Consider the following 20615-nt stretch of genomic DNA (forward strand, 5'->3'; position numbering starts at 1 on the left):
CTCTGATTTAGGGATTTTCTGTCTGACTCTCAAGTTAGTTTGGGGGCCTTTTCTCTCACCAGTGAAGAGGTCCTGACTTTTAATCAGCCTGATCTCTGTCAGGGTGTCAACCTGAGTGAGGCCAGCACAGCCAAAGGCACTTACCAGCTATGTCTCAGTGGCAACCATATCACTGTAGGCAAAGATCACCTGGCAAAGGAAAGGCGGGGCATGCCACTGTTTGCCATGTCGTAAAGCCCCTGGTGGCTTTTCCAGAGGGCACTGGGTACCAGTGTTTGCATTGTTTCCTGTTTCAGGCTTCCTCAGTTTCATTCCAGACTGTCTATAGGATCATCTGTGCCTCACAAACCCCCTCACCCCACCCAGCCTGTGGTGCTGACCTTGCCGTGGCTGCTGGTCTGGTCCCTGGGCGAATGGTCTCCCTAATTGGTCGGATACAGATTTCTAAAAACCTCACACCTGCAATTAGACTGACCTTTTTATCTTTCTTCCTCCTTTATTTCTTTTTTTGTTTGTTTGTTTGTTGTTGTTGTTTGTTTTGTTTTGTTTTGTTCGTTTTGTTTTGCTCTGTTTTCGGAGTGGTCAAAAATAAAGTTAGCTTGCTTCCACCTTGTGAAGTACTATTTTTCCTTCCATAAGAAAAATGAAAATGGCAATCCTACTAAAAGTAGTCTTCTAATTACCAGTATTTGTGTTCCTTTCAGCTTAATTATCAAGTCACTAATGTGCAATGATAATGCTTCTCCTTTGATGTGTGAAGTCCTCATATTATGTGTGCTAATTTAATAGTATGTGTAATACAGACATAATTAATAGGATTGATGATTAATTTTGAAAAGTGAACAGCTTTGTCTAATTACTTGTAATACCCATCATTAGGGAATTCATCCTTCTACTAGAAAGAAGCTAAGTAGTAATTACCCAATCATTTTAATGGAGCATCTTCTGATTTTCTAAATTTTTGTCTTCTGGCTTCCTACACAAATATACACAAACTAAGATTTTATTTTAACGTAGGCTGCTTGGCTAAAAATGGCTTAAAAGATGACTTGAGTATGAATTAGGTAGAAATCAGAGGCCTAGTGGGAATTCTAATGTGTGATGGCAGATGTGACACATGGTCCCTCATTATAACACGCCAGGGCTGGCTTACAACATCCCTGGCCTTAGCACTGACTACATGCTACATGCCTCTCTCAATCCTTTCCAGAGCAAAAATTATTTCAGGGCTCAAATAGATCTTCTTTGTTTTGAGGAGGGTACTGAGGATTATACTAAAGGGCACTTGACCATTGAGCCACATCCCCAGCCCTTTTTTGTATTTTATTTAGAAACAGGGTCTCACCGAGTTGCTTAGTGCCTTGCTGTTGCTGAGGCTGGCTTTGAACTCATGACCCTCCTGCCTCAGCCTCCCAAGCCACTGGGGTTATAAGCATGCACCATCTTGCCAGGCCCCAAATAGATCTTTATTCCATGATCCCCAAGGACGGCAAACAAGTAAACCAGCAGCCCTTCCACCATCATCACTCACTGTACATCGGGGATGCACACCCTTCCCGTGCTGAGTACTGGACTATAGCAACTTCAGTCAGTGTTCAGTGGAACTGCTCTCTACCTGGGGCTGTCATCCTTTGCCAGATATTACATAGAAAGAACACCGCTTTGATCATAGAGAACTTTCTCAGTCTAATTGATGGGCTCTTCAGGCCCATGCTGCTGCTACATCATACATGTTGACTTTGGGAAGCAAAATGCCAAGGTGTGTCCCCTGTCAAGCTGGCCAGAGAGAACAGGGCCAGTCTGAGGTGGCCAGATCCAGAGTGTTACTCACTGCCCAGAACATTGTCTTGAAAATTATCATGGGTAAGAATTTATTTGTAACTGTGTGTTATTCTAGAAGATAACTGAGGTCAGATATTGAGTCATTTCTTGGCAGGAAATCATGGAGTCTCAGTTTCACCTTTCTCACGTAAGATATTTTTGTCGGAAAAAAAAAAGATATTTTTATCAAAAATTGGTTACTTTTGGATAATATTACTACATATAATATATAAAATATAAATATGTGCTTTATAACTTGTATATAAACAAAGTTAAGATATTCTGATTACATGGCTTCAAGTTGTTTTTGGAATGTCATATATCTGAGGTTCTCTGCAAATGAGCTGTAAGATGATACATAAAAATTACTTGCTTGTAGTTTGTCTGATTAGGGGTCAGCAGTTTTTTATATTCACTACCTATACTGCATAGTAATATTTTAAGTAGAGTTTTCACATGGAATCCAGCATGCCTGGCTCCTGTTGGGGCTGGTTTTTTTCTCTTCAGTTGGCTGTAATGTTATAACTGCAGTGATCTCCATAGTCATCTTCAATGAACACATGATTAAATAAGAATTTTCCCTAATAGAGGAGGGGTTTATACTTTATGCCAAGTCAGTCTATTATACAGTGTACCTTTTGCTTACATATCTGCTTGATAAAAACCTAACTATATCAAAACAGTATCTTCTTAGATATGTGTGACACACAATCTCTTTGGAGTATCTGTTGATCATTGTTTATTTAGTTCATCCCTGGAATCAAACATAGTAAATATTTAATGTAGCATCTTTAAAATATACAAGTCATAGAACTTAACGTTATTTATTTTTAAACTATAATGTTATGATACTGGCATCTTCATTGGAACATTTTTCACAGCTGTTTCTCCAAATATTTCCTTAAAATTAAAAACTTCTGCAATTGGAAAGAATTTATCTTATAGCCAAAGGGTCATGATCACAACTTGGTCACTCACGTATTAGCTGTGTGCCTTGGTGATAATGATATAATCCTGGCTCAGTTGCCTCATTGATAAAATGAGAGTAATAATATTGTCCTTTGTGTCACAAAAGTGCCATAAAAATTAGGTGACATAATGTTCACATATGAAAGTACTTTATAAAGTGTAAGCACTCTGGATGTGGGTTGTTCAGTAGAGTTACTGTTCCTGAAACAGAGAGTGCAGTTGCTTTGAGTAACAGGTGAATTCTTGTATCTCTCAGTGACATGTGGCTCCTGGTTTCTCCAAGAGAAAGCCTGGATATAACATCTCAAGGATGCACTTTTGAAGAATGAGAATATTTTAGGTCCCCCTTGGGTGGTGTGCTTCATCCCCCATGCTCTCATCTTCAGAAGCCTGAAGATGAGAGCTTGGCTCACCTTATTGTAATCCAGTTGAAATGGTATGCTTTCCACAGTGCAAGTGTGGTGACAGTGCCTCACCTATAGACTTCACTGTCCTTTCACACCTCTGGACATTGTTAGAAGTGAGAAAGTGGGACTTGTATTTTTATTGTTTATTTCAGAGGCTAGTCCTGTTTGGGGACTTCATGAACTTCCCGTTTTATTACTTAGAGGGTGAGGATGAAAACAGTCTGGTTGTCATATACTGTACTAACTTCAGAATGGGTCTAAAGTTATCACAAAATCAGCGGTGTTTGACTTCCGTTTGTTTAGGTCTTACCCTGCACCCTAGGAAGCATCTCACCCTGCATCTCCCTGAAGCAGTTCTTCTCCTCCCTTCATTATCCTATTCAGGACCCCAGCAGTGTGAACAGTAATTCAAGTCTCCCCAGTTAACTCCAGGAGCCTCTAAGCTTCAGCCTATTGTCTGAGCTCCTGCTTCTCATCCTTGTGTAAAGTGTCTCCTGTTCAGAAGAGGCTGGCACTGGTGTTTCCAGAGGCCCACCATGTGCCCTTTTTCTTCTTATTTCACTCCAGAAGGCCAAACCTGATTTTCTATCCACTGATGGTCAGGCATGGGGGAAAGACCCCTTCAAAGGAGGCCCCTTCTGGCCAGGACCCTCTGGAAGCTGCTGGAGGAATATTTCTCAGAGTACTTAGATTGTGACAGGGTGGAACACCTGTAGGCACACAGATGGGCCAATCTGGCAAGTCCAGTGGCTTCCCCTTGAACCTTTTCCTAAAAACAGGCTGTCCTCTGACTTTTACACAGACAGCTTCTTTACTTAGGTTTTTTTTCCCTTCTTATTCAGGAAACCTTGATCTGCCAGTGTTCCTATCTGCTTTTTAGACTGTACTGATTGACAAAATGACTTCTATATATAATTTTCATGTACCCATAGACACACCTTGGATTGTGGGCCTTGCTATGAAATTGAGACTGGATTTAAAGTTGAAAATGAAATGTTTCCTTCAACTTCTATAAGTGGAAGCCTTAATCAGTCCTTAATGGATGCTTAATACAAGAATTGAGCTCCATTACTGAGAAATAATGTTCTCTTTCCAACAAGAATCAGCCAAATGCAGTAGGGAAATTTCCCTTCATGGAACTCAGGAAAATGTATATTTCTTCTGTTGGCTTGGAACCCTGGACAGTCTATTTCATTACAGTGTGTGAAAGAAACCTGTAAGACTCTTTCAACCATTTTAGACATAGACTTACCATCCCAAGAAATATCTGAAATTAAATAAAGCAACAGTGGGCTTCCAAGAAAGGACTTCTGTGATGAAATGGGCTTCCACAGAAATTAAGTCATTTTATAGAGGTAGGACTCAACCTACATGATAACATTATTCTCAAGTTTCTTTTTATAAAGAAGGATTAAGATCAGATGTTTTCTCTATTAGAACCTAAAAAGGACAAAACAATCAAGTTTTTTATTAAATCAGTAAACATTTTTTGTTGTTGTTTTCAATCATTTGCTGACAGAATTACTAATATTAGATCTCTGCTTTAGGGTGCAGTGATGCACACCTGTAATCCCAGTGACTTGGGAGGTTAAGGCAGGGGGATTGCAAGTTCAAGACCAGCCTCAACAATTTAGTGAAGCCCTAAGCAACTTATCAAGAGCCTGTCCAAGATTAAAAATGAAAAGGGCTGGGGATGTGGCTCAGTGGTTAAGCACCCCTGGTTCAATCTGAGGTACCAAAAAAAAAAAAATTGAAACTAGATCACTGCTTCATTGACATTGTCTAGGCCCCAGCATCCACTCAGGACTTCACTTGAGCTCTGACTTCAAACTTCCCTAATTTGTGCTGAACCACAGACCAGCATGTTCAAACTTAATTATCTGTGCCTGTGATTCTCTGCACACTTCTAAGAGACATGTATGTTATTTGCTCAGATTCCTGCTTAATTACAATTTCTTTTTAAATCTCATCTTTACATTAAAAAGGAAAAATAAAAAGTAAAGCTAGTTTCTCCAACAGGTTCTTGCATTTTTTTTTTTCTAAGTGTGGAACTTTTCTGCCCAACAATGCACCCAACTCATGATGCAGAAATAAAAAGGACTTCACTGGCCAGGGATGCAGGTGTCTTATCAATTCAGAGAAGGTAAATGATAAGATAATAAGGGGTCTTCTGGTCCTGTGCTGGTTTGAGGAAGAGTATTGTCATGCACTGTTGCAGTATGCACTGACATCTAAAGAAATGCTCGCCCAGGCCAGCTGTGTCATTGATAATCTCATGTTACCCATAGTGTATGTGGCATCTCTTTACACCTTCCTAAATGATTTCACTGAAGTCTTCTCTGTAAATCCTTCAGATCTCAAACTTCCTACCCTGAAGTGGAGTGTTATGAGCAGGACCTGCTATTTGCATATCTTTTTAGAACCATTTGGATATGATGAGACCCTCTGGACTCAGGGGCAGAGTCCTTGGATATGTGCTCGCTGCAGTGTCCCCAGGGCTCAGAACAGTGCTCTCAGTGAGTCCTCAGTCTCAGCGTGTAGAAGGAACAAATACCCCACTGGAGTACTATGTTGGATTGATTTGCAGGGGGACTTGTTCTGAGAGCAAGAACAGCATTCAGATTCTTGGACTCCAGGATCCCAGAGTAAATGACTATTCCGGACTCTGAATAGTACACAGGAGATTTAAAAGAACTGATGCAATTTCTAAAACTGCCTGACTTCCTCCCAGGAAGTTACTCCCACACTATGACCATCAGAACAGATTTAGAACCTGAAGTATCCATCCAAGAAAAATCATTTCCTAGGCAGAAATTGAAAACCCAACTATAACGTAGGTTAGAGTAGAGTATGGGTTCTCCATCCTTCCACAGAGGAGCAGTCTGGAGATGCTTTCTTCTCAGGGACTTGTATGCATCCAGCATGGTGATCAGAGTCTTCAGTGGCTGTGTGTCCACATCAGTGACCTTTGAGGTTCTAAATTGGATCTTCATAGAGGAAGAAAACAGCACTTCTAAATTTCCCCAGCCCATGAATAAGCTCTATGGTATAATTAACAGTAACTTGAGAGTAAAAACAAAGCCCAAACTTCACAGCCTGTTAAGGCTTCTTTTCTTAAAAAAGATGTGAGATTGCAAAGTTTCAGCAGTCCAAGGAGCCAGCCTAGACAGGGTGAGCATTTCAAGGCCTCCTCACTTCTCTCTCCCCTTTCCATATCATCCAGAATGACAGAAAAACAGGTGGAAAACGCTGCTAAATTCTTCAACTCCACACTGAAAGATGTTGTGCATTTTTGTGTAGTCATAGGTGATACAGGGTGATACTACTCATGTTTGAATCCAAAACAGCACATCTGTGGGCATTTCTTGGGTTCAGCAGCCCTGCTGATGCAGCTACCATGGCAAGAAGCCTCCAGCAGGCTCCTGACACTGTGTTGATTGTAGTTACAGAAACATGTCTTCATCCTTTAGCTGGGACTTTGTCACTTCGGCAGAATATTTCAAGCTGATTGTGAAGCTGTAAGATAGAGGCTAGAGCTAAGAAAGCTAAACACCACCAAGGCTGATCTAACCCAAGGTATAACCACAGGATAGCAACTGTCTCCCTTGCATATTTTAAAAATTGGCCATAGATGCTGTTGTGAGAAGAAAATCCCAGAGCTGTATGAAGCAATGGCAGTCTCATTGGGATGCATCTATAACCTGCTAAGTTAAGTTAGGCTGTTAGGAAATCACATTTGTTTGGCTGTGTAACAACTCAGGTGTTTGTTTTAGAAATAAACTTTATTATTTTAGTGTCATACCTCATAATTTCCTTGGAACAGTCTCCTCTAAGCCTCTGAAAGAATAAGGGGGAGAGAGAGGCATGCTCAATGAAGACTCTTCACAAGTCCTCAGTAACTACTTCGCTAATCTCCATTCATGATAGGACTGTGCCAGGCAGTGCAGTCAGTTGAAAAAAGAAGTGCCCATTTCCCAGAGTCAGTAACAGCATTGGTTTGTGTGGCACTGATAACTGCTCAGAAAAGTGGCCTCCCTTGGGCCATCTCGCTGTGTGTGGCAGACGGAACGTATGGGGACTGTGGGTCCAGACCCAGTCCCATTCTCATCCTCGCCCGATGCTTCCAAGCTACACGTCTTGAGCAAGTGATTAACTCCCGTGAGCCTCAGTTGAAAACATTACTTCGTCCATTGAGCTTTGGAGCTCGAATGGGACTGAATCACAAGAAATGCTTAGTGCCACATCTAGTACGCAGCAGGCATTGGGAAGTAGATGTAAAGAGTGTTAATAGGTATTGAAGAATAAAAGTTAATGTCATTGTCAGCATACGCAAACCAGTTGGAGTGATAAGTGTACTAGTGAAAATTAAATGACACAGCCCACTTAATAGCCAAATACAAGCTGATTATTTTTGGTTTGATACTCCCAGTCTATTTCTACATTCTTCAGGCTGAGTGCTTAAAATGCTTTTATATGTGTTTTCAATTATTCTGTGCTATTCCCTCAAAAGACTATAATGATTTTTATTAATTTATTATTTAGAACTTCAAATTGCATAGGCTAGCCCCCAGATATTCTAAAACTTTCCAGCAGAGCTTTCTAAGATTAATCCAAAATTTTCATGAAAGGAGCTGGTATAGCTAGGGAAGGCATGAACATGTCAGAAATAGGGACGCCAAGGTCCAACCACCAATTGAAATTTGGTCTGTATACTTCTGGGCCTCAGTTTAAGTCATTGGCCTTTCAAGGAAACTTTAGTCAAAAGCAAAATTTTTTCTATGAAGCCTTATTAACTAAAATCTAATCTCTATCTGGTGAGGTTACTGCCACCCTGGTGAAGTCTAGCCAGGGTGTTCTTTACTACTTCCCATGAAAATTCAGTAGAACAGTAAGTGACTCACCCAAGTCCAAGGGACAAATGTGGCTTGGTCTTATACCATGTTTGAAGGAGCAAAATTTGCTATTATGCAGTGTGTCATTATTGTAATGAAAACTGATTAGATATGGAGAAGCCTTAGAGAGCCACCCCTTGCGAACAACAATGCGGAGCTTTCTTTGTTGCTGTCTCAAAAATGGGTCCCATCATGGATTCATCATGGTACACCTGGGATCCCTTCCAGCCCTGCTGTAATACGTCCACTGCTAACTGTGGCTCACCCCGAGCCAGATATCAAGACCACCAGCTCACTTTCACTGGGTCCTAAAAGTTTAAGATGGCCAAAAAGGTTTTCTGGAAAGCCCCAGGACTATTGGAGCCAGCACAAAGATCCTAGCAATGCAACCAACTAACAGTGGACTGGCATCGATCTCTGTGCTATGCCCTCCCAGCACCCCCATTTTTTAAACCCAGTAAGATAACTTCCTGACTTCAAACCTGAATTAACTTTGTTGCAAATGAAATTAAAGGCAAGATGCTTCTAATGTAACCAGTGATGAGTAGAGCTTGAATGGAACAGAGATGAATTGGTAAAAATATCTAGAAACTAGGCCTATGGCAGGCTGCCCACTCCCTACGGGGAAATAGCCTGAGGCCATGTGAGCTCCTGTCACTCAGGGCCTCTGAGCCTTCATGTCCCCAGCATCTCTGTGTGGCTCCCAGTGTTGTGTTTGTGTAACCATCTTGCTACTTTGAATGTTTAATCCTCATGGGATTTAGAAAAGGGAATATTTTGGTAACAAAATGAGAAACTTTAATTAGACCTAATAGGTGGCCAGAAGTTTTTGGTTGTTGCCTCCGAGGCACTCAGAATAGTTGTTCTCTCTCAAACTGTTTTATAAATATTATTACAGTTATCTCATACTAACTAAATGAGTATTTACATAGACACTGTTATGCTGTAACTCAACACTTGATCTTTGGCACTGCTTGTGTGATTTAGTTTTCCTGCAATCTGTTGATATTCTAAGTGGCTCTGTGTCGCCCAGAAAACATGGAACCATACAGGCAGGTTTCCTAGAACCAAGCTCAGTTTAAGCTTTTCCCTGCTGTCTTCTCATTGGTTTGCTTGGCCGAGGCTGGCTGCTAGGGATGCATGTGCATCTGTTTTAGATTTTCATTTTATGTACGTTTGACTTGTCAAGAACAACTCATTTCACTGTAAAAGAGATTCACCCCTGAGTCTAGCAGTCCCTGTTATCATTTTCCTTCCTTTTTAGATAGTTTTTAAATGTCCCCTCTATGCAGTTCATCCTACTCCTGATGCAGTTTAAAGGCAGTGTGCTGTTCTTTCATTTGATTGTATCAGAAGCCACTTAGTATTCCCTTATTGTTGGGCACAGACTCTTCCTCTAATGTCTTACTCTTATAAATATATTGTGATTAACACTCCATAAATAGCTTCTTTTAAGCCTTTTTTGAGCTACATCACTAAAATTATCAGATCAAAGGGCATAAATATTTTAAAGCTGAATGGAGGGTATAATATACCAGTGTTGCCTGATACTTCACCTCTTTTTCACGTATGTTTTCTTGCCTATAACTTCCAATGACTGACATAAATTTGTCCCTTTACCTTGGTGAACCTCAAATCTGTTCTACCTAGTGACAGCTTCATAGCCGTGTTCACACAGAGAGGCTGCGTTTTTAGGTCAATCACTGCAGCTCTGCTTGGTCCACTGGAATATCTGGAACAGTTTGATAAAGGCCTGACCAGACTCCTGACAAGGTCACCAACTATTTACTTCTTAAAGCAGGAAAATGACTCACGTTGGAATTACCTCTGCCTCCCGTCCCATGCAAGAAAACAGGGTCATCCTTCATGCTTCCCTCCTCCTTCCCATTCACATCCTGACAGTTAACTTCTCAGAAATAGCTCTCAGACTAACCTTGCCTTTGCATCTCCACCACCTCTAATTCAGGTCCATATCACACTCCCTTGGACAGTATCCCCTTCTGCTTTACCCCACTAAGATTTCTGTGATATCACATTCCTGAGTTCTGTGATATCACATTCCTGAGTTCTTTCCTGAAAAACAAAGTAAATAAGCACTGCCCCCCAAACACACACACACACACACACACACACACTCGAATTCTCGGTTGTTATTCAAGACCCTTTACAATTCATTTCCAACCTCATCTCCAGCCATACTCCCCCGCACTGTCATCTATTCACCCTGATACTTCTTGCTATCTATACAGTGCCAAGCTATTGGGCACACCGTCTTTTCCTTAGAATGCCTTCCTTTTAATTTCTCCAGGTGAAGCCTTCCCAGCTCAGCAAAATGAGTTGTTTTGCTCTCCACATTGTCCAGTTCTGTGTTTAATTGACGTTAGCAAAGAGTAGCTGCACTGAGTTTTGGGGAGGAAAGCTCACCCAGGCCTGACCCCACCATTCTGTGCAGCCCTCTGGCTCAGGGTCACACCTTCCTTAGCATTAATGACAGAAGTTTGTTAAGTTTGTTAAATGTATGAATGCCTTTATCATGTTTAGTACATAATTATTATTTTCAGTATCTTAATCTAATTTTAAAAAATAATTTTTGGGCTGGGGAGATAGCTCAGTTGGTAGCTTGCTTGCTTAGTATGCACAAGGCCCTGGGTTCAATCCCCAGCACCACCAAAAAAAAAAAAGTAAAACATAATTTTGACCTCAAATATTAGAAGCATTTATTAAATATCTTTAAGATGTAATGAGTGTCTTTGCCAAAAAATACAGACCAGTGCTTGTCTTGAGTTGGATATCTTTTTACTGAATCTTCAGCTTTTCTGTGTTTGCACCTCATTCCTTTCTTCCTCCTCTCCAGGAAGGGCACTGGCAAGATGTCTCAAAAGAACAGCGCAGAGAAAGTGGTGGACAAGGGAGGGGCAAGAGCTTGGCCTTCTCTTGGTTCCAGCTTCCTCTCACAGTAACATACTTACTCAGATTTCATCCAGCCATGTCAGTCCACCATATGAGCTCTTCCAAGGTTTTTAGAAAATACAGTCACTAATACTGCTGCGTAAAGGATGGCAGGAGTCATCATGATAAATTGTCTGCATAGTCAGATCTAGGTCTGATGGCCGAACTAGTGTGCTCAGTGAAATGTTGACTGGAGGTGGGACTGCTGTTTGAACTGAGCTCACAGAATGCCTCTGCTCAGCCAATTTGATGTGTATGTTTTGGGTGTCTTAATGAAGTCACCTCCTTAAAGAAATTCATATTAGAGATAAACTTTATATGTATTATGTATTTATATGTATTATGGGTTGGTTTGAAAGCCTCCAGATGAGGTTTTTAACCTAACAGGCAGTACACTAGAACAATTTTTGTGTAGTGTTGACAAGTACAGTGGAGTGCTATATTTTGATAGATACTGAAAAATGGATTTCCGATTACAGCTGTCACTTCCCATACTTACTCAGTGTCTCCTATTGAAACTTATGTAGCAGAACGAGAGAAGCAGTAGAGACATGTTGAGGAAAAGAGAAATGCAGTTTAACATTTGGAGCAGGTTTCCTACTGTGCTCATTCTGGGTTCTGTCCTTCTTGTGTGCTCAGTGAACATTGTCCCTGTAAGAGATTCTCACGTGGCTTCCAGGAAGAACACTGAGACCTGGGGACCACTTCATTCCTAAGGAACCTTTCCTTCCCGATTCCTATATAGTTTTCATTGGCTCATGACCAGGGTTGGGTGAGTCAGCTGCCTTTAGAATCCGAGCACAGAAGTTCCCCAGGTTGATAGGCGTCATCCAGGAACTGGCCTGACATGCCAACAAGTACCTCTTGCGTTTCTCCTTGGATTTGCCCATCACTGCCTTGTTGGTTTCTTGGGCTCCCTCAGAGCCACAGAGGACTGTGTTGTGAAATGCCATCACTAGTAAATAACTTAATAAGAAAAGGGAACTTTCAAGGAAAAGTATGACAGAGGGCAGAAATGATGATGGCAAGGGAGAGTGGGGAAAAAAGAACAGAACATGTAAGCTGTAAATTCCTATACTGTGCCTAAAAATAACACCTTAAAAATATTTTGCTCTCAAGACCAATAGTTTGCTGGGGGGGAAAGAAAATGGGTTGAAATGGGATAAGATTGTTTCTAAAATGGAAGTTTTTGTAATATATGATTAGTAGCAATGCTTTATAAAGGATGAAAGGAGTCATCATGATGAATTCTGCATAATAAACTCTAGACTCAGTGGCCAAAATGGGTGAGGGAACTCTCAGCAGCATCCCTGAAAACATGTTTTTTTTCAGAACTAATTCCCTCTGAAGGGTCACAGAGGAAGCCCACCAGCTACCTATGATGATGCTATTACCATTTCTTCCATTACCCACATTATTTACAAAAAAAAAGACAATGAAAAATAGGCATTTCTTGACTCCCTCTATGTAAATATACTCAGCGGGATCTTTTATCTCTTCCTGCATCTCTTGCTAGATGACAGTCTAATGACACTTCCCCAGTGGGTATTATCACAGTTACTGCCCTCTGTTTGCCTGAGTGGCCCTCATTTGTGTTCAGACCACAAGATAAGGGTTCTGAAGGTCCTCCTTGAGGAGAATGGCAAAAGAAACTAGGGAAACAAAGAGCTCACAAATTCTGGAAAACCTAAAGCACAATGTGATCATGCAAGTGTAATAAGTAAGGTACTGTGTGTATCACATGAGGCGACTCTACCACATGTGTTCTTTTCTCTAGAGGACACAATTCCAAAGAAGGTGGTGTGTCACTTCAGCGGGAAGGCCTATGCTGACGAAGAGCGGTGGGACATTGACAGCTGCACACACTGCTACTGTCTGCAGGGCCAGACCCTCTGCTCGACCGTCAGCTGCCCACCTCTGCCCTGTGTCGAGCCCATCAACGTGGAGGGAAGTTGCTGCCCAATGTGTCCAGGTATCTGAGCTGCTGTCCTTCCATCATCTGCCTGTCATTCTCATTTAAGATGAAACTGAGGCAGACCCAGAACCTGCTCACCCATTCACAAATTCACAGGTTTAAAGTCCTGTACCTGCCCAGCTCAGAACCCTGGGCTAACCTAGAAAACCATGACCATCCATCTAGGTGAGGGTGATTCTTTAATCTTTGGGGCGTATAGCCATATGGGTGTGACCAGCCTATTAATGATGCCCACCCTAGCAGAATAGCACAGGTTTAGCACAGTGCTGGACCAGACTAGTGAAAAGGGTCCCGAGATCAGATGCAGGGGTACATGCTTAAGAGCTGTAGTGACGTGACTACATGTACGCCTTGCATTTACACAGTACACTCCTTGCCATTCTTTTTCAGTCCATCACATCCAGCCATTGCCCCACTATCACACACAGCCTCTCCTCAGCCTCAGCTGGACTTCTCATCTGTCCCTTGTGGAATGTAGCCAGTGAGCACACCCCAGCTGGCTGTGGACCCGTGCCTGCACCTCTTCCCACAGCCCACTCTTCATGTCAGCTGTGTCATTCAATCTCTTACTTTCAGACCTAAGTCCCCCACAGCTGCCCAGATCCTCCCTCAGGCCTTCTCCTAGTTTCTAGTCTGAGTCTCTTGCCAAAACAGCTCCTTTATCCCGTGCCCCTAATCCCAGAAACACAGGACCCAAGCGCTCACCAGGACAGCCTCTGGGCAGTGTTCCCAATCTGATCCCCTAAACAGAGACTTCCCAGGCAGCATGGACCACACATACTGATGGAAGGGCTCACTCTAAGATCCCATTGAAGACCAAAGCTAGTCAAGACCTTTCCACTTTTACCTCAGTTCCCTGGTTTTCTTGAAGCATTACGTTAGAGAATCATGCTCTATTCAGTGCAGTAAGCCGGGACTCAGGCCAATTTAGAAGCACATCTATACTGTGCAATTGTAAAATGGGGCAGTTCCGTAAACCCACAGTGTTTAATCAAGCTGTGCACATGTCGGCCTTTTGTTTAGGTGTTTGCAGACGAGCTCCATTTGAAAATGTCTATTTATTCCCTAAAAAGGACAATGTTAAATGCATAATTAGTTCCCACTTCTCGTCTTACTTAGTTAATAGTGGCACTGGATTTAGCTGTTGGCTCTTTTCTGCCTGAAACACTTTCTCCAGTTGGCTTCCAGGTCAACTCTCTGGGTCTCCTCCTTTGTTCTCAGTGCTCCTCTGTTTCCTTTGCCAATCCCTCCTCACCTGCCTAGTCTCCCAAAGTTAGAGCAAAAGCACTAGTTTTTCATAATCATCTTGACAAGAGCAGTTTCCTATATCAAGAAAGAAAAGCAGGGTGAGTTAAGAGACAATGGTTATGTGACTGACACAGACTACAGTGCAAAGCTCATAGGTAAGATTTTACCATTAAGCAGAGGCACCTTGGAGAGCTTCACTGAGAAAGAAATTGAGCTAGACTTTGAAGGACAAGTTGACTCTCTTCCTTGGAGTGGAGAGGTAATCTGACCAAGGATCCTGAGACTGGCATGGTCAAGGCAAATGCTCCTGGGGGAGTAAGTTCCAGTAGCTAGAGTAAGGAAGGAAAAGATGAAGATTGGCCAAGATTTTTAGGGCCTTGATTATCAAATGAAGTGCATAAACCTTGCCCTTTGCAGGAGGGTGGGGAGGCTCATTTTCGAGCTGATAAATGACATGAATGACAAAGGTGTTTGGGGGAGACCAATGTGCAGGAGGGACTATAACATACAGAGGCCAGAACAGCCATGAGTCACACAGAGGTGTGATGATAAGGACCGAGTTCAGGTGGTAGTGTAGGATTGGAGGGAAAGATTCGTCCCCCTTGTTCTGTGAGTTAGTAGTGAGTGCAGATGTGGCCACCATGCCTGTTCATCTCTCCAGAGTTGTCTGTGACTTCTGAGTTGAGATTTACTATTGGATTGACATTTAATTTCTGTTGATTAATTCTCCTTTCTGCTGTACTACTGGTAAGTCACTTCTCCATTTTATCTCTAAGCAAATTTTGCAGTCAGACTTTTGCCACCTTGTATTTCCTGAAGGTGGCCTGGATTCCAGTCCCATTCTCTGGTTGCCTCACTGTCTGACCTTCAGAGCCCTTCAGAGTTTCAGCTTCCACCTTACATCTGGATAGCGCACGCACCTCCCAGAAATGCTGTGGGGACAAACAAAAGGGTAGTAACAGGGGCGCCGCCTGACCCACCCAGCAAACAGCTTTGTCCTCGGACACAACACCACGGTCTGAATAATTCCCCTTTTCTGTTCTGCCATCTCAGGATGAGTATAAAACCCGTGAGCTGGTTAGGTGGTTAGTCCTTGTTCCATTTTCCACAAGAAACCAGGCTCAGGGAAGTCTGGTGAACTATGCAAAGTCTTGCCGCCAGTCAGCAGAAGAGCAAAGACTCGAGGTCCTAAGTTACCTCAGGCGCCACCTCCCAGCAGAGTGCTGCCCACAGCTGGTGAGCTTCAGGCACCTGCCCATATTCCAGAAAAGGGCATTTTAATAGGAAGGTGACCCCACAACTGACCAGATGCCTTTTAAATTTAAAAAAAATAATAAGAAGTTTTTATTTTTAGAGACAGTACCTCGAGACATTAAGTTGTCATGGGTTCCTCTAAAGTTCAGATCAGATATGACAGCAGAAGGAATTAATTGTGGCCTGTGCCTGTGCTCTCTGTGGCCTGGCTGAAGGTAGATCAGTATCAGTCTTCTGACTGTGTCCATCTGCAGTATGAGCAGACAAAGGGGGCTCCTTAGTGGATGCCAGAAGAGTGTATTTTGGAGTCTGGGGTTGAATGCAGTCTTCAGTCAAGGAAGGTCAGGCCTGGGAACAAATAGCATCTCCTCTCCTTTCTATCTCTTCAAGCAACCTTTTGCTCATAGATTTATTCCTTTTGGCAAAACTGCTCAGAGGCAGCTTCCTTCCTAAGTTCAAATTAAAGAGAGGGATCCTTTCCCCTTGGACTTGAGGGCTCTGAATTGGAGTTGTATTTTGTGAGGAAGGAGCCATCATGGTAGATTTTCAGCAGAGCGGAACTGAATATATAGTGGCACCAGCTGATAGACAGGCCATGAGCTGTTAGATGGTGAGCCGCATCTCTCAGGCAGTAGTCATCCCGAGAGCCTCTCGAGGCCAAGACTGCTCTTGCCCTGGCCTGCTGCATGGGAAGCACTAAGGAAGCGCTTGTTGAACAAACGGTGATATAATTAATCCTGAAGAAGGCATCCTGCTTCACCTTAGACCCTATAACTTTCCCTGAGGTTGCCAGGTAGAGCCTTCCTAAGTGCCGCGGGAAGAGAGCTCACCTGTTATCAGGGGGGTTTCACCTGAGATCTGCCCATAAGCAGGTACATACCAGGCCTAAGAATTTCAAAGCTGCCTCTCCACTGCTCTCACCCAGGAAAATGCCTGAGGTGGAACCAAGTGGACCCCAGTTCTGGGGCCTCTGTGGCTTCACTACCTCACTGCTGACATTCACAGGTGTGGTGGAGTAGATCACACATCTGCCTTTCATGCTGAGGCCTCAGAGGCTAGGTGGTGCTCACCTTCTTGTAAGAGGAAGGCCCCACCCTGGGCGGGGCAGGGCAGGGACTGACAGGTGCTGCAAACTGGAAGATGCTACTGAATGTTTTTCTTCCCAGAATCATAAAGGAAGTTCATACTGATCATCCTACTACAAACACACCTCCAAGAACCACATGATCCAGACCTGAGTTTATAAGCTCTTGGGGGTGATTCTGATATGATATAGAAATTTTGAGAATTGTTCTTTTGTATTCAGTCTCCTGCTCCTGCAAACGATAATATTTTCAGTAAATTCAGTTTTTCATTCTGGAGTTTGCAGGAACCCACTTAACTTTTGGAAACTATAGTTAAGAAGGCCGAAGACCAAGGGACTGAGACCAAAGAGACCTTATTTTTGGAGGGAAACTTGGGCTTTGGAATCACAGAATTACATTGGAGTCCCAGCTCTGCCAGTGCTGGGGGCATGATCTTGAGCGCTTTCCTCAGCCTCTCTGAGTTTAATTCCCCAGCCAGGTGCTCAGTTAACTTGTAGCAGAAGCTCAACAAGTTCCCTCCTCTCCATCACTTCCTCTTCTTCAAACTCATCTGAAGGCTTTTGTTGAAAGCTTGGTGACTTTGGGATAGAAAATGATCACTTAATCCTGTTTTAACTTCTTCTGCATATCTTATTTTGGTGTTAAGGCCACAATCAGTATTTAGGATTATAAATGTTGAATAACCCCTTTATAAAAACCACTTAGTGATTCAGTGTGATCTGGCCAGGAGAAAGTTTGTGAATGATGCAGATTTTTACTGTCACATTTTGAAAACAGAGTGTTCCTGAGAATTATTTCTTTTTAAAAAAAAAAAAATGTTAAGCTAGCTGTCAGCCCAATGAAATGTAGATATAAAAATGTATGTGTAGTTGCTAAGGAAAGCTCTGCGTTTTCTCTCAGGTCCCTTGATATTTGGGATAAAGAATATTTTTCTAGACAGTTTTGTTTCATATTGCAGTATTTTTGTTGATCAAAGTGCCTATGCAATCAAACGAGATAATTGAGAATATAGTTACTGAAGACCAATTTCCAATCCAAACAGTTCCACTGGTAACATCTGAGACAACTCAGGGACTCATGAGGTCTGCCTACACTCACTCCCCTCAGGGAAAAAGGTAGAAGGAAAATGGCTGAAGAGTGGGTGATGCTTTAACTTTCTCAAATTCTGCTGACATTTTATCTAAGTGATTGAGTATTCATGGATGAAAGAACATGAATACTGTGGCATCCTTGTCGGATTACACAGAACTAGAACCAACATCATTTGACACAAAGAAACCTGATAGGGTAGAAACTCTGTTCTTTTAAATGTTGTAAGAAATGTTTCCCACCCACTGCAAAGGGAGTGACTCTCTATCATTAATGATGTAAATACAGATACTGTATATTTCCTGTCCCAGGAAATACAGTATTGAATTAAATGCTCTATTTGGATTGAGGATATAGAAGCCAATAGTAAGGCAGCTTCTCTATCATCTCTTATGAAAATGCTTTTCTTTCTTTTAGAAATGTATGTCCCCGAACCAACCAATATTCCCATTGAGAAGAAAAATTATCATGGAGAGACTGACCTAGAGGTTCCTATGTGGCCCACACCTAGCGAAAATGACATCATCCATCCCCCTATAGGTAAGTATCAGTTGCTTGAGATCTGCCTGGCTTCTTCTATATAGTCTACTTTGTTTTTTCTAGTGTTTAAAAATTTTCCATCAGTACTTTTTAGATGGTTTAGATAGTTCAAACAACTACTCCAGGGAAGACCTACTTGGCTAAAAAATATTAAATACTAAACATTGATAAAATAAGTCAGCAGGTAACTGCCTCCTTCCTGGCCCTCCTTCCTGGCTCAGAGATTTGGTGATAATGGAAAGAATTCAGTATGAAATTTTTAAGCCATCTTTCAAAATTATATGTGTGAATAAACTTAGTAAGCAGAGTAATAATGAATTATTCACTGTCCCTGTGGATTCTGTACTAAGCATTTGTGCATTAGGTTACTTTCTCTTTCTGGGTATTTTCATTCCATGAGGGTTCAGTATTGCAATGTGTTAACTTTTTCCCAGGGTTTATTCCATGTCTTTTTTATTCTGTCCTTTTAATTGTGCATAATAACGAGGTTAATTTGTTTCTCAGTAGCTAAGTGGTCAGATATGGCCGAGTTCTGCCAGTACTACCTTTTCTAAAAGGAGACTAGTGTAAATTTGCTCAGAGCTACGCTCAATACTGCCTCCTGTCGATTCCAAACACATTTTCAAAATTGCTGTACAATTGTCACAATATTTATTTTGGAAGAAGCAGTAGTCATTGCTTGAGAGATTAATGGTCTGTTACTGTAGATATTCTAAATGTTGTGCTTGGATCAAACCAGATGACCAGAGAGCCAAATTCCTAGACCCAGTGTTTTGGCTCTGTATGTGTTTGCTCTAACTGAATGTGCTTTAGCATCATGCTTACATTCATTCAGTCAGCAACTACCATGCCTGCTGTGTGCCCCTCACTGTTCTAGATGCTGGGCTTTGGTCATAAGAATGCATTCCTTAATGCAGTCTGTTCAGGACCTACACATTACATAATATCCCTGCTAAAGTCCCAGAAGAGAGATGTCTCTATGTGTCAGTAGCAAGAAAGTATATGTTTCTCTTAGGCAACTGATTTGTTTTAATCTGAATGACACTGTGAATCTTATTTCCTATTTTTGCTTTGGCTGGTAGGAAGCTCAAAGCCAACTTTCATACCTTGCTTTTAGCATCAAAACAGAACTGGAGGCCTCAATAATATATAGACCTCAATTACAGTTTCATTTTCCTCTCACCAAGATTTTCCTTAATTTACTTTCTAATCTTGCATGACACACATTCCTGAAACCACTGCATGTATCATTTGGAATATAGGAAGGTAAAGATTCACTACTTTATTCATTTTGTATTTGCAGCCTGAATCACTGTTATCTTTGGCATTTTTCTGGATGCTGATAAATGCTTTCCTTTTTTCCCTTCCTATATCACCATCTGCATTGGCTAAAATGAGTAAAAACATTCTCTTCCCATTCCTTCCCACCTGCAGAGTACATACAGAGGCACATCAACAAAAATCTTAAGTTTTAAACCATAGAAAGTCTTACTATCACAAAGCTGTGTTACTTCTTGAACTGAGTTCCCAGAACAGTTTAAGAGTAATTCCTTTTGATTGTATGCATCCTTTATCTTTCACTGAACAGTCTTTGATACATTTAGAAAACCTGACTAGAATGGCTTATTTGAAACAAAAGAAAAAAGTAACTTCATGGAGAGCCTTTTAACCTTATCTCTGCCTGCAACTCATTGTAAGAATGATATTTTAAAAGAACGAAAAGATCTTCATAAGAGCAAAATTACATGTTGTCCCCTGTGTAGTGTACTTAATGAAGGCAGGAAAATATAGACATCGTGAGATTTCCAAAAAGTTTATGCAAAGGTATTTGTGATAATCAAAATATTTTAATATTATTGCAAAATATTTTCAAATTAGTCTAATTTTAGTCACATTTTGAAATCTTCCTAGAATTTTATTATTTTCCTAATTCCTAGAGCCAATATCATCTTGCCCAGACATTAACATTCTCACCCATTTTAATCCATCTACTAAGAGTTCTTTGTATATCAACATTAGACCTGAATGGTGTTTTTCGCCTGAAAGTACTGGAAAGCTATATAACCAAGTTGCTCATGTCTATTTGTAATATAACTGAAATAATCCTTTAAAATTCTGGTTTAAGTAATACTTGTAATTTTTTTTTTCCCCTAGATATGGGTCACCTCCAGGTAGATTACAGAAATAATAACAGGCTACACCCAACCGAAGATTCTTCACTGGACTCCATTGTCTCAGTTGTGGTTCCCATAATAATATGCCTCTCCATATTAATAGCATTCCTATTCATCAATCAGAAGAAACAGTGGATTCCGCTGCTTTGCTGGTATCGAACACCAACTAAGGTAATGTCCTGAAAAAGTCTCTCAAATGATAAAAATAGGAA

The 20615-nt window shown here is 41.5% G+C and overlaps 1 protein-coding gene across 6 annotated transcripts in view; it reads left to right on the plus strand.

Annotated features, from left to right (window-relative positions):
- The window catches only part of Crim1 (cysteine rich transmembrane BMP regulator 1), a 179810-nt gene that overhangs the window by 155445 nt on the left and 3750 nt on the right, over positions 1 to 20615 (plus strand). For 4 of the 6 annotated variants that reach the window (XM_027933454.2, XM_071601489.1, XM_071601488.1 and 1 more), the window contains 3 exons: positions 12816 to 13010; positions 18107 to 18229; positions 20384 to 20574. In XM_027933454.2, the coding sequence (XP_027789255.1) occupies positions 12816 to 13010; positions 18107 to 18229; positions 20384 to 20574 (509 nt within the window). The remainder of the gene's footprint in view (positions 1 to 12815; positions 13011 to 18106; positions 18230 to 20383; positions 20575 to 20615) is intronic. The other 2 variants (XM_071601491.1, XM_071601487.1) reach the window with 1 other exon arrangement.

The sequence above is a fragment of the Marmota flaviventris genome, chromosome 14 (genome assembly GCF_047511675.1).
Source record: "Marmota flaviventris isolate mMarFla1 chromosome 14, mMarFla1.hap1, whole genome shotgun sequence".
NCBI classification, from domain to species: Eukaryota; Metazoa; Chordata; class Mammalia; order Rodentia; family Sciuridae; genus Marmota; species Marmota flaviventris.